General features: G+C 36.9%; 1 protein-coding gene across 6 annotated transcripts in view; it reads right to left on the reverse strand.

Moving 5' to 3' along the window:
• LOC131426057 (diacylglycerol lipase-alpha) overlaps window positions 1-17,841 on the reverse strand; it is a 107,776-nt gene that overhangs the window by 10,137 nt on the left and 79,798 nt on the right. For 5 of the 6 annotated variants that reach the window (XM_058588482.1, XM_058588481.1, XM_058588480.1 and 2 more), the window contains 7 exons: window positions 11,821-11,927; window positions 11,154-11,758; window positions 10,993-11,091; window positions 10,723-10,932; window positions 10,239-10,657; window positions 9,796-10,170; window positions 8,658-8,681 (listed from right to left, as the gene is read on the reverse strand). In XM_058588482.1, the coding sequence (XP_058444465.1) occupies window positions 8,658-8,681; window positions 9,796-10,170; window positions 10,239-10,657; window positions 10,723-10,932; window positions 10,993-11,091; window positions 11,154-11,758; window positions 11,821-11,927 (1,839 nt within the window). The remainder of the gene's footprint in view (window positions 1-8,657; window positions 8,682-9,795; window positions 10,171-10,238; window positions 10,658-10,722; window positions 10,933-10,992; window positions 11,092-11,153; window positions 11,759-11,820; window positions 11,928-17,841) is intronic. The other variant, XM_058588483.1, reaches the window with a different exon arrangement.

Consider the following 17,841-nt stretch of genomic DNA (forward strand, 5'->3'; position numbering starts at 1 on the left):
CTCCTTAATTCAGGTTCAGAATTTAGTTTTTTAAATAAAATTCGGTTTCTGAAAATGAGTTCGGTTCCAGAATTCTAGAGCCATATTCATGAACTTAATTTAGTTCTTCAATTCATTTTTAATTCCTGAATGCCCAGAATTCTGGTTCTGGTGCGGATAAATAAATGATGACAAAGAGTACTCAACTGTTGTAAACATCGGATAAACTTCACATATCGGTTCTTTTTGGGACCATTAAAATATTTCCAAAGAATTATACGAAGTTTTCCTGAGTATAAAAATCTACAAAAGAAAGAAACAACTATAACATTGTTTGTTCTATTATTTGACAGTCATTTGTTCAGCGTTATTTGTGTGGTAGAATATATTTGTTGTCAATAACGCATACTTCAGTATAGATGCACCGTTACAAAATTAACACAATCAATCGGTTAATACGAACGATTATGTGGAAGAAGCATGTCTGTTTCATTCGTATTCACGCCCACCAGTTATGTCTGTGGCATTACCCATCCGCTTTTTTCGCGAGCCAATACGCCAACATATCAACACGAAACGAGTTGCAATTCACTATTCTTTACGTTTCGTCTTCGACTCGTCCATGCAGAGTAGTTCAAATTGAACTGCTTAATGCAAAAACTTAAAGTCACAGTTCAATTTGAACCGATAAAAGGCGACTGAACTGAACTGGTATTTGTTTTGCATTACTCTAAACCATAGATGAACTAGAATCAAGTCGATAGTTTCAAAATAATTCCATCTGAGTAGGGGTGACCCATCTTGCACTAGAAAACGTGAACTCTACTTTATCTCCGTTTCATCGAAAAATCGCTGCAAATTCTTTAAGCAACAGGGTTGCCGGATTAACGAAAAATTCTATTGGGCCGGGAAGTGTTTATGACCGAGAACTTTTTAAGTATTTTATCAATTCATTCGTTATGACGTCCAGTTATCATGACTTGGCTTAACTATCATCTAATTCGATAATGAACAGATTACTCATCGACTGAAACTTTGTTGATAACCAAAGAATCAACTCACTTAGACAAAACAATGCGCATCTCCTATCCATATACGTTCCGTAAAAAGTTTGAATATAATATTATATATGCTCATCGACTCATTTCTTTCCCCGTCATCTTAAGAAAACGTCACGCTACTATCTTATACACAAACAATTGTTGGAAATAAAAGTTCATGTTCTGTATCGGCATGTTGTACCAACAATTAATTACACGGTACTTGAAGGTACACTCCTACACTACACACTTGTTATCATTATAAGTACATCTTGTCTTCCAGGTGATTAAATTAATTTCAAACTCATTTTACGTAAACAAAGTGCCACGTCGTATGGCAGCTTAACCAAGTGAAAATTCGATACTAAAGCTCAAATTTCATGGTAACATATCGGACATCGTGTTGAGCAGGGTTCGCTATCGTTCTTCAGGGTAATGGGTTAAGCTGGGTAAAATTAATAAGGATCCAATACAACACCAGAGAACAACATACAAAGCACGAATGGAAGAAAATAACACAAACAGAATAAAAATCAGCAACAGTATCAAACTCTCAAGTAAGGAGAATCGATCGCTGGCTGCTGTAGCACGAAGCCAGAATGTGAAACTCATAATAATGCTATTAAATCATCTTGAGTTCAAACTTCACCCACGAACCCAACCCAACAACCCCTCCCAAAAGTAACAACATTCAGCGCAGAGTGTAGCTTTCTGGCACAAATGAAGCAGCTCGTCCTAACGAAGCGAATCAGGAGAGGCAAAACTAATTTTCGCTATTTACACTGATACAAGCTGAACGTTTTCTCACTTCACTTCTGGGTGGCAGCCAGTAAAGGGCGTAACGACCAAGCGTAAGCTTTTGGGTGCTGGGTTCTGTCTGGGGGATTGAAATTGGCTGGCGAACATTATATTGGAGCATTTCGAAAAACCAAACATTAGCGAAATACTAAAATGCCGAACAGGCAAAGGGACGTTTCCTGCTAAACCTACGTTACGCCCTTTAAGATAGTCTGTCTGGAGATTTTTCTTTCATTTGTCGCTTAGGTCAAAGGTCGGTCGGAAAGCTTTTTTTTTCTTTACTAAACACAAATTCGATTCAGGATTAACTAGGTTAGCTTCAGTTGGTGGTGCTTTTGGTGTTCCATTTGTGATGATAAACTACGTCAATTTCCGCTTTTCGGCTGGCTGCCATCTCCGGATGAGACTAGTTATATTTAATTTTCTGAGAAAAAATGTGTTTGTGCTGACTTATGTGGAATAATATTTGAAAATTTATGCTATTTATGTCGATCTTTATTAGAAGTCTTTTTTTCTCGAAACTAACTACACTTTTTTCTACACCCTTTGTTCAGGTAAATTTTTAGATAACAAGTATTGAGTTTGACTGCACACAAATAAAAATTCACGTTCGATTCACTTGAAAAACCAAGTAAAACGGTTCCAACTGTCAAATTGAATATTTTACGTGACGAAAATGAATGTTATGCGAACATCCCCTAAAATGAATAGAGTCATCACATAAGGTTTACGTGGATTTACCAAACGTCAAACAATCTACGTGAATTTCCAGTGTGAAAAACTCGATTTAGAAAATGGCGAACAAGTGTAGGTAGTGTAAATATTTGCGGTTGTCACATAAACAATTGTCAAGTAGAGACAGTAATTTTTTTTTCACGTAGGATTACGTATTTGTTTTCTATATAGGAGTGTGAAGTCAAAATACGGAAAATAAATCCGTACAGTGATCAGATTTTGAACATCTTCAGCTCAACCAATTGTAAACAGACGTCTGCTATCATTTTTCCTACAGCTTGAAAATATTCCTACGCATCGATTCGAGTGGATTAAACTATATTGTTTAGATAATTGACGATCCAATTTTTTCAATTATTACCAGGCAATGTAAAATTTTCCCAGTTTTCAAAGCCATGATCATGGTTTATCCTTGCATATACGACAGTTTCGTATACAATAGTGAACTGTTTTCATAAGAACTACGCTCTTCAATGTGTGTGTGTTCGCATGTAAGAAAAAAAATCCTCCACAAAACAAAAAGCAGTATCGAACCGACGCTCACTCTCTGCGTCAACGTTTTATTTTACTATCTACGTCTACGGTTTTATTTTATGCGCCGTTCACCTCGGCAATGCTTTTCAACGTGTGTGTTCGCATTCAAAAAAACATTCTCTTTTCACAAAACACTATTGTTTTCCAAGCAGTAGTTATGCCATCGAAAATCTGTTTGTAATAGGTTGAGCTGTACACACTTAAACCCATTTCTTGAGCTCGGCATAATAAAATGCCGAAACTGATCAGCAACACGTAAATTTGCTGATTGCTCAGTAATCAATACGCATGTTTCTGAACTTCGTTAAATGCATTCACTGATATTTCGGTAAAATGCTTGACTTTGCCGAAATTTGGCATAATTGCTTGCTGAATTTATCAGTAAACAATAGATATGCCGACATCAGCAGAGACGTTTGTCGAGATTTCGGAATATGCGCTAGCTGTTGCCGAGATTCAGCACGACAACTGTCATTTATTGTCGCGTTACATTTTCGCTTCGCATTGCGCGATTATTTTCTGATGAAATTCTCGAGTGAAAAAATGGATAATCTTCGAAGAAGCGTGGAACCACTTGCAAGTAAAAATATTGAATAAATATAGTGACATGTTTTGCTTCATAAAAAGCGACTTTATCAGAGCACTCGCGATTATAAGGGAAAAACACCCAACACGGGGCTCAAAGCGTCCTCGAGACAAAACTTCGGAGGATATGCGAAAAAATAACCCAATGCATGGAATAATTTAATAGATCAAAGTAAGTTTATTTTTTGAACAATACCGTATATGCATAATTGAATATTCAACATTTTTGTAAGCCAAATATCAATATATATTTTTACTTTCATATTTCCAGCTCGACTCAAGGTGGCCGCATCCGGAAACGCCGCTTTTTTTATGCTACATGTTTTCAGGTAGAGGCTTTAAGCACTACTGGCAACAAATTTGTAAGCCTCCTTTAAGTGTTAATAAAATGAATTTTTGATCCTGAATGGCGTGTTCATAATGTTGAGAAAATACAAACAAAATTAATTGACTAGATTTGTAATTACTGATGATTCGGTAATTTTTTTTTTCATTTTTTCGTTTTATTGGATTGCCGAATATTCAGTGAACGTTTCACTGAGCAAACAGTAAATCTTATGCTGAACGTTTCGGCAATATTTGACGTTAGTCAAATTTGAGGGTGCCGAGACGCTCAGTAATTTTATTTTTGCCGAGATGATAGCTGATTACTCGGCTGTGCGAATCTCGGCATTTTTTTGCCGAGACTCAGCTAAAAAATTTAAGTGTGTAGATGTTCAACACCTGACCACTGTTTATATACGATTCTGTAGTCTTTATTTTGAACTCGCACTTTTTTCAGAAAACCAAATAGTTCGCCTAGCTATTGAAAATGCTGTGAATTCTTAGGCTGTGAACCATTTCGCGGTTAATTTTAACTTTTGGTTGAAATCTGAAGCTCGACCGGTTAATTTGATGTCATAAATAATTCTGCTCGAGAGCATGATTATTTTTGACAGATCAATAGCGGACCTTACACTATCATTAAAAGTGTCATTACTAAAAAATAATGTCATTTTTATGAACGTGTAATGGTGCAGTAATGACGAGATTTCTATCAAATTTGAAATACATCATTACTTAGACATCATTAAAAATGACAATAATAATGCTCGTGTAAGGGCCGCTAATGGTTATTTCCGACACTGAAAAAAATCTTGTAATGAAAATTCTAAGATTAATTCTCTAATTGAAATTATTTCCAGTGGAAAATAAACCCAAATAATTTTCTGTCCGTCAAATTTTGAAATGAGCCGCAGTTTTAATTAAATTTGACTAGTCGATGCAAAATAACCGCTCAAGTGTCAGATTTCAACCAAATGTTAAAATTAACCGCGAAATGGTTCACAGCCTTAGACCGACGACACGACCTGCCACTCGTCTATCAAAACTGTATCGTAAATTTAACTACCCCTCAGTAACTGGAAATGTCAAATCGAAAACGCTAGTGAATTTTTTTAAACTGGCAGCACAAGTTGATATATTTATTGATTTTGAATAACAGTCACCATAACCTTGGTTACTGTATATCGAAGGCAAGATGAATGTAAACAAAATAAATTTCAGATCGGTTATTATATTACGGAACATTTTAATGGATTTACCTAACTCGAGCGGAATGTAAACATTGAGGAGTATGAGTTATGTCTTTTATAAAGCCAAGTTCAAAATTCAGGTCTTGACTTGAAACCGTTGTGTGAGAAGGAAGACATGGAAATGACCGACAACGAGCTGAGCGAGGCTAGTGCTCTGCGGTGCATAACGTGCGGTAAAATGATTTTGTGGAATTCCACTAGTAATTCTCGAATAGTGGCCAACAAGGTGAAATACTGTTTCCACTGCTGCGCAATCAACCAACAATTTTGACACCGGCATATTACACCGAATCCTATTGCCCAGAAAAGCTAGCAGTTGAAGTGTACGGATGAATCGCTGGAAGCAGATCATTGTCCTCGTTCGTTGGTTTCATCCATAGTTTCGATTAAATTCCGAAAATCGAGTTCATTTAAATGCATTTCTGCTTAATTTGGACAAAGTTTAACCGACGACTTTAACACTAATAGAACTATCCCACCGCTTTCAAAACATGTTTATTTGTTTTTGGGGTTCCTTGGTAACTAGTCCATAGCAACTTAAACAGTGTTGCTCGAGAAGATTATTTTTATCATATACAAGGGGTCGCTAGATTTGTGGTAACTGACGGTGAATCGTTAGCAAACAGTTTTATTGCTGATTTTTCTTCGGAGTGTCTGGTCGTGTCGTCGCTTAGACTCTAGCGCTTGAAATTTTGACAGCAACTTTTTTTTCACTTACTAATATTACTACGGAAGCCACCTGTCGTTCACATCAGGGATGCCAGGTTAAATTTTAAAGTAGATTTTAAAACAGGTTGCACAATCAAACTGCTTTAATGGCATTGGTAAAGATCGTTTTAAGTTAGCAAAAATGAAAGTCAAATACACGAAATCTAAAAAATGGGCATTTAACATTTGAGAAGAAGTGAAACTGTATGTCAATAAATATAAATTTAGAGATAAATCTGCAAATGTGGCATCACTAAGTCAGGAGTTGGCAAAAGTGTAATTTTATATGTGTATCAAACTGCTTATAGTAGAATAATTGATCGAGATAGTTATTCTAAGTGTCAAGTGTGTGTTGATTAGTAAAAAGTGCCAAAAAGTGTAATTTTCTGCACAATGCTGATTCGCGACACTGAAAAATGTTCATGTGACCGACCCTGATAATTTATCGCTCAAAATCAAAAGATTTCAACTGATCGAAGCGTCATCTGCATATCATTGTTGCAGTTATCTGATTCAAGCATAACGAAAATAGATTGTGGTCGTTGTGCCTACACAGTTACATTTAAAGATTATTCAATCAGATATTCAGATTCTTGCAAGAATGTAGTTGTAGCGCATATGAAATGTGTGAAATGTTGCAAGTCGATCCTGTGATTCTGGCTAAGAATCTAAAATGAGTTTGCTGCAGACCCAACCGCTAGTGTTTAATCTTTTTCAGTAGTGGTGTGTCTTTTTGCGGCCATCATGTTTTGTTTTTTTTTTCAAGCACGTTGTTTCAGGAAAACATTTTGCAAGCACAATTGGTTATTTTTACGCTTGATGACAATACTTGAATAATCTTTTTTTACCTATATTGGTAAGGTTTTGCCATCTGCACGCGTTCAAACCCAAGCATATTGAAAAGAATCATCAGCAGAGATGCCAGGTTCACAGATTAATCTGTGCCAATATGCTGCACAGATATTAAAAATGGCAGTGATTTTCACAGATTTCGGAAATTGGTCACAGAATGACAAAGAGCCCCTAGCAGTCTTCAAACACAGTTAAAATGTATTTCCGACTGAGCGTTTGGAAGTAGCGAGAACTTTTCTTTTGTTCACTAAAATGATTCCGAGCAACAATGATGTTATGAGAAGTGTGCACAGATTTAATTTAGTACAGACTGTTTTGTTTTCATGATGAATTTTCGAAAAAAAATCCTGGCATCCACCACACCGATTGGATTATTCAATTTTTAAGCAAGTGACTCTGTCTGATGGATTTGTATTTGCTATGACTTCCTTGAATATCAGTTCCAATTAGTATAACTTTGTTCAAACGTGTTGACCATCAAATATTTGCACAAAAAGTTCCTCTTTAATTTATGATTTGTCAGTTTATTAATGAACTTTTACCTAGACACTGCGATCAAATACGAAGAGAGAAGGCACAAATCTCCAAATAACTAGGAGAACGTGCCACTTGAGCCAATTAGTTCTGATTCTGGAGAGATAGCTTAGACGGAAAGGTGCAATTTTTGTGAAATCTGTATAAATCTGTATTACATTCAGGAAATCTGCAAAAAATCTGTATCTGTATTTAATCTGTATGCGCATGTAAAAATCTGTATAATACAGATAAATCTGTATAAATGGCATCTCTGTTTGAGATGTATGTTTGACAGCGATCAGACAGCCGGACACCAAAATGGCTGCCAGCCATATTTTGCCCGCTTCTTGGGATACTTTCTCGAACTTCTGTTAACGTAATTTTATTCTTCTTTTTCAAGCGTTTTCCGTTGGGTATTGATAAATTATTGGGCTTCGAATTGTTTATACATTGTTTGAAAATCACAATGAAGCAGTTCCGAGTATGTCTTATGGTGTATCAAAACATATTGCTAAATGTTTGACAAATTTTTTTTTCAAAATGCTGTCTCAATATAATTTCGGAATCGTTGAAACCGTTTCATTAATTCCACGAACATTTTTTCAAGTGTTTGACATTATTTCAAGAAAGATCTTTAAACAGTTTTTCTTTTATTTCGATAGTCCTCCGACAAAAAGGCCTAGCTTGAAATGAGTTTCTTTTTGTTTACATTTTCTTCCACGATTTACCGGATTGATTTAATACTTTCAAGTTAAAATTACAAGCTTTCGATTTATATTAAAAACTTTCAAAAAATTAAATAATGGCTCCGTAATAATCAAAAGAGAAAGTAAACAAAGTAAAACTCTCATTTGCAGTTAGGCCCTTTTGTCGTGGGACTATCGAGTTCTTTATACATCATTGAGGGAATTTTCGTTGCTCTCAAAATATTCCAGTCTATCTACAGAACAGTATTGCCTAAAGAATAGATCTAATAGGAAGTTTAAACAAACGTCAAACAAATCTAAATGACAGAATAACATAAAATCTATGCAACATGCGTTATGACATGCTTTTAATCGTAGAGAAACTAGACGATATTTCGGGTATGCTAAAAAAAGGCAAAAAAAACGAATGTCAGGAATTCAATCCGAATGGCGGGGAAAAACTGTTGAAGATGTCTGGCACAGAATGTGCGACCGGCACTAGATAATTATCTGTCACCAACATTTGCTGTCCAGAGTTTCGATTGAGTTCATTTAAAACATAGATTAGGGTGTTGGGGACATTGGGTGGATCTAAAGAAAAACGGATAATCTATTTCGGGGTAGTAAATTGGACATATTTGCTAGCGTACCTCCAACCTTTCTCGTACTTGTGACTGCCCGAGCCCAAGAGAAGCAGAAGGATAATTGAGCGGAAAAGTAGACGCAATCAGGAGAAAAAAAAACACAAACACAGAAAATAGAAAAATTAAACTCAACATCGCCGGATACGTGAAAAAGTAGGTCATGAAACAGCAAATTCACTGTGGTACGAACGGAATGTCTCGATGTTTTGCTATGATAGCACCGGTTTTCATTTATTTTCGGTAGAAGTCTCAGTCTCACCGAGGATCGACGACTAGATGGGTTGGAAAAGGATGGCACAACATTGTGGCGGGTAGTAACAGTCACACCTGACGAATGATAGATGATTTTAGGTGTCTGGATCAGAGACTGACAGCTGATAGATAATCTAGTTAGCACTTGTTGTGAATCGATTTGTTTTTTTTTTTTTCAAATGGAGCTGACGTGTTGAACATTTTTATTTCTCAACGTGTGGAAACCGTGTGACATTTATCGGTCAGGTAGGTCAATTGAACAAAATAGAAAAAAGCAATATTGAGATGTATGCCCTTTTTGGATGTTGTGAGCAACACAAATGCTGAATCATGTTCGTGGTAAAATGTGAAAGAAAATAATAAACTAGAAGAGAGCAGCTGAGATCGCAGTTTCGAGTTCCGAAAGACAGAAAAATTGTGCAATTTTGCGTAATGAGTGTTTCTAGATGCAAAAGACCGGCAACGAATGATGAATGAGGCTCAGTTTTTCTAACTAGCACTGCTTCTATTGCTCTATAGAAGTATTGGCTTTCAGAACGGAAGAGCAAAAATTTACCAAAGAAATGAAAAGCTTGTACGCGGATAGATTCAAGAATGTGCCATCTATCTACTAGTGAGTTTTTTTTTCACTTTTGTGTGAAAGTGGACCAAGTACAGACGTGGAGAGACGGAACTGTTTCAATTCTAAAACGGAATAGAGTGCTAGGTTGCGCAGGAAATGCTTTTTCGAAATTATCTGTGTCAGCGTGGCGCTGGAAGAAGAAGATCATGCTTGCGTACGCCCGGGAGCACATTTAGAGTGCTTTGGAGTATAGATTAAAAGCACAAGCGATATCATCGTATGAGCGTACAATTAATCAATCTATCAAGCAAATTGGTCCACTGTACTTACTCTGCCTGGCTGGGATGATGCCGGACGATGTGGATTATCCGTCCAGGCGGATAGAGAGGATGATGGAGCGTAAGCGCAATTGAGTTGTCGTTGGGATGCACAGTGCTTTGGCGGGCACTGTTCCGGTCCTGTTCGTAGCGTTGGACATTTTCCACCTTGTTGGACATTTCCGTCACCGAAGTTGGTTCCGGTCCACAGCAACAGCAAATCACCGAACAGGCTATGGTTTTCCACTTAGGATCGACACTCCGCTGTATGGCGTTGATCAGATCTGCCCGTAAGGACTCCATCTGATGAAGACCGATTCTGGGGACCACGTCCTTACCGACCACCACCGAAGTTATGAAGGTTTTGCTGTATTCTACGGCCGGCATGCTGGAAATAAGCAAACGAATAATCTTAATTTGTTTTCAATGATACACAATAGCCGGACACATTTATACCTCAACAATCCCCCTGGTGGAGAATAGCTGTAGCAGTGCAAGTCATCGTACTGCTGTTTCATTAGAATCGCCAAAATGGCCGCCGTGCCGGCTCCGAGGGAATGTCCTACCAAAATTAGCCCAAAGTCCTGTGTACCACGGGTCGGGTTGTGGGTAAGTGCCCGTTGAATGAGATTCTCTTCTTCCAGTTTGTTTTTAATGTAGATCGCAGCCTGCACCATCCCTTTATGACCCAACCAATCCTCGCGCGGCGGAGTCAACGGTAAACATTCACCTTCGGCGTTCAGATCCGTCAGGACGTCCTTCATGCTGAGTGTTCCACGGATGCTGACCACCACCTTGCCATGGCTGTAGTCGACCGCAACAAAAAAGGGCGTTTCACCAATATCCACGTGATATGTTGCGTAGATTACTTCGATCTGTTCAATAAAAAAAGATAAACAATAACTCGTGATTGTCAATGATCTAGTACTACAATACTGACCTCTCCAACTTGGAGCATCTTCTTGAGGGCAGCGTAGTTGCAGAAACAGCAGTTGTCCTCAACCACATCCACGCCGGTTTTTCTCCGACAACAGGACAGACAGCAGGACAGTTCGGATCCCAGTTGACAGACCCCCGTTTGTGAGTGAGTCATTAGGAACATAGGCCAACCGTAGGCACCTTGGGCAAAGTACATGTAGCGAATCACAGTCTGCGTAGTAAAATCATAACCCGGTAGAGGTGATCTGTTTTATGTTAAACAAAAACTAACCTGAAAGTGATCGTAGTCTTTAGAGTCGTTTAAAGCCAGGAACTGTGTGTTGGCGGTTATCGGTACCCCCGATAGGAACTCGTAGGTGCCATTTTTACGCTGTAAAACCGTGTTCCCAGTGAATCTGAGTGAATCAAAATCGAAAAACCAACAACGCTCACCTGCCTAACGATGGCTTCCCGTTCCAGTTTCTGAAACTTTCTCAACAGTACCAGTCCTGCGACCACATCCGACGGAACCACGTCTAGATCACGGAAGAAATCACTCAACAGTCGAGCGATATCGGTGAATGAGTTTCGGCTCCGGTCACTGTTGCCCATGCAGCAGAACAACAACCGACACCGATGATCCCAGCTGTCCTGGTATGCCCGTATCACCTTCCGCTGGCGCCAGTTTCGACTCCGGCTGCCACTTCGTTTGTAATTGAACCGGGACTCGGACTCTCGCATCGATCGCTGATACTTTTTCATCTTCACCCAGGACCGGCCAGCCGGATCGAAGGTGCACCAGATGGTGGTGAACATACTGAAAATGACCAGCAGATTGCAGATGATCACCGCCAGCATCGTTTCCTTGGGCTCCTGGATCGGACAGTCCAGGTAGTGGTCCTTCATCCAGATTATACCCAGGATAAGCCAGCTTAGATCCAGCAGCATAACCAGTATACGTATGTACAGCAGGTATGGCATGATAACACGGGGTCCCGTGTCCAGGATACTGCCCCGCATGGATACTATGCAGATGGCTAGCTCCAGCAGGGCACACACTAGAAATTTGGACGAATCAAGAATCATCGAAAGCTGCAGGAGTAAATCACTGTATACTTACATCCTAGGATTCCGAGGTAACCGACCTGGAAGAACCATAGCAGCTCGATACATCGAATCGAACGGTCATACTGGATAACACCGGTCACTACAGCTAGAACTATTAGCCTGTAATGTGAGAAATAAAAAAATATATTTTTAATTTATGCCAAAAAGAAGAGTGAGTTTTCATCTATTTTATGTAAACATTCTGCCAAAACGGAACTCATTGTTAAAAGATTTTTTCAATTTAAAATTAGACACGTTTTTTGTGTCATCTCTTCAATTGCGGGTTGAAATTTTCAACATCCAGCGAATAAAGGAGAAAGGAGAGGCGAATGGTTTCACTATTCATGCCCTCGTCCATTGGTTCGAGGTCGCTGTTGTTGGTGGGTTGTGCGGTTTTGCTGTCTTATTTGGATGTCCGATGAATAACAAAGTGCAATCTGTTGTTATCAGAGTACATTCATCAGTTTATATCCATTCATTTGAAAGTGTCAAGCTATTTGAATGTTTAGTGTCATTTGAATTAAATCGATTGTTTGGTAGATGAAATTCACGAGTTATATCGGCAGGTTTTAATACTTTTCCTTTTAAATGAGATTTGAAGTTATTAACACTTAAAATTAAAAAATGGCGTTATATGCGTCGAAATTAAGTGTAGGAGAGACCGGGGCTAGTACGGACACGGGGTTAAACCGGGCAGCTTGAATATCTTCTAAACCTGACGCCACATATTATAAATGATTACATGGAAAATAAAATTATTATTGTGTCTCGAAAATCAATTGTCTGTGCGGGGCCAAACAGGACAAAAAAGTGGGGCTCAATCGGACACATAATTTTCGACTTAAAATTTCTAACGGATTCATATAACATACCTATGTATTGATATCTATATTTCAATTCTACTTCTTATCATCTTTAAACTTTTACTAGATTTACTAAACAATTTAAGCATAACATTCATTATAAAGGGTGATATTTTAAGAGGTATAGGATTTGGTTAAAAAAAACTCAAATTGAAAATGTTGGCCGCGGTTCCGCTTTAGATGGTCCATTCACAACGTCCTATTTTGGCACACTCTCTTCAGAAGATCGGCCGGTATTTCACGAATAATGCCACCGGCCCATAATCTACAACAAACAGTGACCAGAAATGAGCTTCGTTACTGACCGCAATTTTTCTATAAAAAAGTGAATCTTTCTCCAACTTTGCCAGTACACATTCATGATTAAATAGTGTACCAAACGACGATTCATGATTCAATTAAAGACCAAATTGAACAAGCTTGACAATGACACAAGACACGATTCACGCGTGATCTGTCAAAGACAGTGTTGCCAAAAAGATGAAAGCAACAAAAAACACCCTTTATGTTGCCACACAATTAAATAGCCTTCAATAAAGACTTTAAAATCAGTTTCAACATTAATTATTTAGTATTACAGGGCGTGAAGTTTCGAGACAAAGACCTATATTCCCAGCATACGGGATTATGCCTCACTCAAGGTTGGAGCCAACAGACAATGCATTCGAGCACGATTTCTTTTCTTTTGCGCTTATTAAGTTATCTTAAGATTTGACGCCCTACTGTATCCGATTTTTATTTTTGTGAGAAACTTTATAGTCCGGTTTAGCCCCATTGGGAGTCCAGTTTCACCTCGCGGTTCCTAAATATTTGATTTTATATTGGACACTTCATGATGACTTGGTACAAAAACTAATGCATATTTTTCCAAGTGTAAGATTCACAACTGTATAGATAAATTCGGTAAAAACCTAGGTGTAATGGGTGTTTTTTTTAATTTCCAAGAAGTATTCGGTTTAGCCCCACAGTTTTTGATATTTTGGATTTTATTATTGGTCACTTCATCGTGATTTTTTTTGGAAATTAATGCATATTTTTCCAAACTACAATTTAGGAATTGTAGCTGAAGGTTGAAGCTACACAACAGTATCGATAACTTGGCTAAAAACCTAGTGAAAATGGATGCTTTTTACGATTTCCTAAAACTATCCGTCTTATCCCCGGTCTCCCTTAAAGTGCTTCTGTACAACGAGTCGATTTTTGTCAGTGCAAGTCATAATAGTAACCGATAGAAAAAAGTTTTCTCTTTCGTCTGGTGTTAAAATTATTACTTTATTTTTCATAGGTCGCCCGTAATTTCTTTTAAAAGTGAATGTTGAAAGGAGGCTGCTATAACAAAAAAAAAACGAGACATTTCTTATATGGTGTACGGAATCAAATTGCATCACTTTTAAATGGCTGTGACTTTTTACCCTTTAGGTATTTTCTATTACAATTAAAGGTGAAACTACTTAAATGTGTAAAGTTTTCATTGTAAAAGTGACAGTTATAGTTAGGCAATCGTTGCGAAAAAGAATTCGGAAGCGGCGTAAAAAAATTTTGCGCACCCCCCTCGAAAATCTTTTTCGTGCCAAAATTGGTTAAATTTGATTGAATGGGTGATTGTGGTCGAATATTTTCTTGTTAAGCAATTTGGTTCCGTACACTGTTTATGCCAACAGTGCAGGTAATCATAATTACAATTATTGACCGTCTTCTAAGGCTGTTAACCATTTTGTTATTAACTATTTTAACTTTCAGTTAAAATTTTACATTTCAATATTTTTTTATATCCAATGGGTAAACTTGACTAAGACAACGAAATAATTCAGAATTTAACATATGGAAAATTGCTGCAGTTGTTGCAAGATTTTTTCCAGTGTAACTAGTCGACTGTCAGATTTTAACCAAAAGTTGAAGTTATTCGTAATGTGGAGCTTGTTTGAAATCTGATTCATGGTTATTTTATGCTAGAATAAGATTGTTTCAAACCATTTTCGACCAACAACACAAAAAATGATATCTGTTTAATGTGAATAAAAATTTTAGTCTTGCTAAATGTGAAAAAATAATTGTTCTAGCTGATTTTATTGTTGAAATAAATCACCTATTTATTGCGTATCAACAAAAGCAGAGTTGACCTGTTTTACCTTTATGTTAAGAAAAAAAAATTTATTTTATCTGTGGTCTTATTTGTGTAATGAACAAAAATTTATTTTTTGAATGAACCGTATCAGTTTTATTTCTAATAAATCAAGTTTCCAAGCGTAATTATTTATAATTAATAATATTTGACACTGCATAACTTTCCATGACACGTTTACTACACAACAAACAGTTAATGCAGGTTATCTTTGTCTCGACCGGACTAAAAGGGCTCCCAATCATACCAGGGCTTGATTGTAGTATGTAAATATTTGGAATATTAAAAATGTGAGTAGCTATTAGTAGTAGTTAGGAAATGCTTACAAATGAAAATAAAAGAAATATGTACAAAAAACAAGCCTTTAAAATATTTCGAAAAAAATCATTTTACTCTTGAAAACAAAACTAAATTAATGATAACAAATAGCAAAATCAACAGCAGTCAAAATACTAATTATCTTATGTTAATAGGTATCTTATCTACACTACAAATATTACCTTTATCTAAAGTTAGTTCATTTTGAACCGATTATTCAAGTTATATTTACTATGAAATTGTTTGCCAAGAAATTGACAGGAGCGCACAAGTAAAATGTTTGTTAATTTGATCAAAATATTCATTCAAATAAACTAATCCACTGAGAAAAATCAAATATCTAGTTTTGTTGTTTTAACCAACAATATCTGCTATATTAAACTAATTTTTTTTTGTCATTACTTCAATAAAATAAATCGTTGCGTGGAACCTAACCCACTTGTACGCGGCGGGCAGATTTCCCCCCAGACGGCTGGCTATGTCTGCCAGCCATTTTTGTCGGAATTCTGCCAGAATTCCGGTAAAAGTCTGGCAACAATGCAACAACCGTTTCCGGCAGAGAATTTCGCCTAGCGGTTAATACGAGTCTCTTTCTGTCGGATTCTTGCCAAACAAGATTGGTAGAACCGTTTGAAATCGGTTCTACATTTTTAGCGTCTTGGTTTTATTTTTTCAATGAAAATTACATATGAAAGGCAATTAATTATTGCCCTTCATATATACTAATTATGGAAAATTTTATTGTCAATAACATTGCATTCTCACTACCAAACATACCCATATTTTAATCTTATTTACTTCGTTTCAAGATTCGTTTTTTGTATGTACATGCGGGATTGACGAATATCAAATGAAGTCGAATAAAAAAAAGAAAAAAAGGTGGAGGGAAATAAACAAGACTCGTACGGCGAGATAATGACGCAATTTCGCCTGGACAATTTTGACAGCAGCCAGCCTTCTGACGGTTGCCAGAATTCCTCACAAGCGGGATAAATTTAGTTACATTTACAATACTTTTCTTTGCGTGTAGCAGAAAAATGATGGAAAATGCTAGCAGGGTTGTGCTTGACTGAAAACTACACGCTCGCTCAATGTTACTCTAAAGTGAGTACAATTTCACTCACTTTCGTTAAAAGTAAAACTACTCTATAGTGAATAAAGCTTGATTACTCACTTTTGAGTAAATATGGTAGTTTTCAAATTCTGAGTAAGATTTACTCAGTGCTACAAATAGGAAAATTAGCTCGAGTGAGTGAATATTGCTCAACATCATTCGAATTTTCTAAAGAATTATTTACTTTAAACAAAACTGCGTGTAAATTAAAAACAATGCAACTTTTTAAATATTTTCTTATTTGCATTTTGTAGTTTTTCCACAGAAAGTTGAAAAATATCTGTAAACTCCCTCACGTATCCTGGAACGAAGGTTGCATAAATGTGGCAGCGGAAACCTTCAATCATGGAAACAGCTGCGCAAATTTTTCTTGATAGGAGGTATAACAATATTACCTTTTAATTTTCGATAGACTTCTTCATCTACCACGGCTCCAACCTGCTCCATTTTCCTTCAAATTTCCTTTCAATAGATATACAACCCAGGTAACCAATAAGCACTAATAATGGCATTAAAGTAGCCTTTTATGAGCACCAAAAATGCCAATAGCTCTATATCTGCGATCTGAAAGCTCATCTGTTGTAAATCAATCAGAATTCAGCTCTCAGAATGCACACCAGACATAAATAAGCATTATATATGAATAGCCCTATATTTTGCCAAAGTCGGCCTGAATTTAGTCTCAAGTGCGATTGAAATGCCAATTAGCGATTATTTGCTGTCATAATGTGGCATTAGTATGTGCTTATTGGTTACCGGGGAAGAATCATTGAACGAAAATTTTCACACAACGTTTTCAAAGCTCTGTGAGTAAAACTTGTTGTCAATTTAGAAACTGAGTAGAAGTTACTCAGTCTTTAAAATCAATATTACTCACTTTTTGACATTTGAACTAATTAAGCAAAAGTGAGTACAAACTTCTATCTTGATAGTAACATTGAATGAGCGTGTATCATGTTATTGAGAGAAAACATGTTTTAATGTGACGTTTCTGAATATGAAATCACGCGAAGAGAAAGCATGTTATTTCGTTTAAAACTTGTAATCAGAGTTAAAACACGTTTTAACTCACAGTGTGAACAAAGTATTGGATCGGCAACACGGAATTTTACTGATTGTTCAGTAATCCACATGCTCCGCTTCCACAGGAAATTATCGCCCACGGTGACACGATTGTCATCTGGCTTGAAGCCGAAATTTTTGCTTCTTTGGTTCTAGTTCGCTGTCAAATGTTGTGTTTAAGCAGTGTTCACATCTTTCGTTATGCGGTTGCACCAATATAAGGAAACTATTTCGACGGAACATAACCAAACTCTAATAAACCATAAATTTGTTTTCTTATTCAAAAAGAATTCAAATAACTGGTTGTAGAGAATACAAGACTAGAGTTATACTTATATCGGGTTTGACTAAATTAACTTTGCGGTTGCCGAAAAAAAACTTCGACTTTTGATTTCTCTGCTCCGGATTGAAAATTTTGAAATTTTAAGGATAGGTCCTAATTTCTATAAGTATATTCTGTACGCATCAAACTGGTATGAACGTAGCTTAAACCTATTAGCGGCTCTTACACGATCATTAAAAGTGTCATTACTAAGTAATGACACTTCTACTCAA

This window comes from Malaya genurostris, chromosome 1 (genome assembly GCF_030247185.1).
Source record: "Malaya genurostris strain Urasoe2022 chromosome 1, Malgen_1.1, whole genome shotgun sequence".
Classification (NCBI taxonomy): domain Eukaryota; kingdom Metazoa; phylum Arthropoda; class Insecta; order Diptera; family Culicidae; genus Malaya; species Malaya genurostris.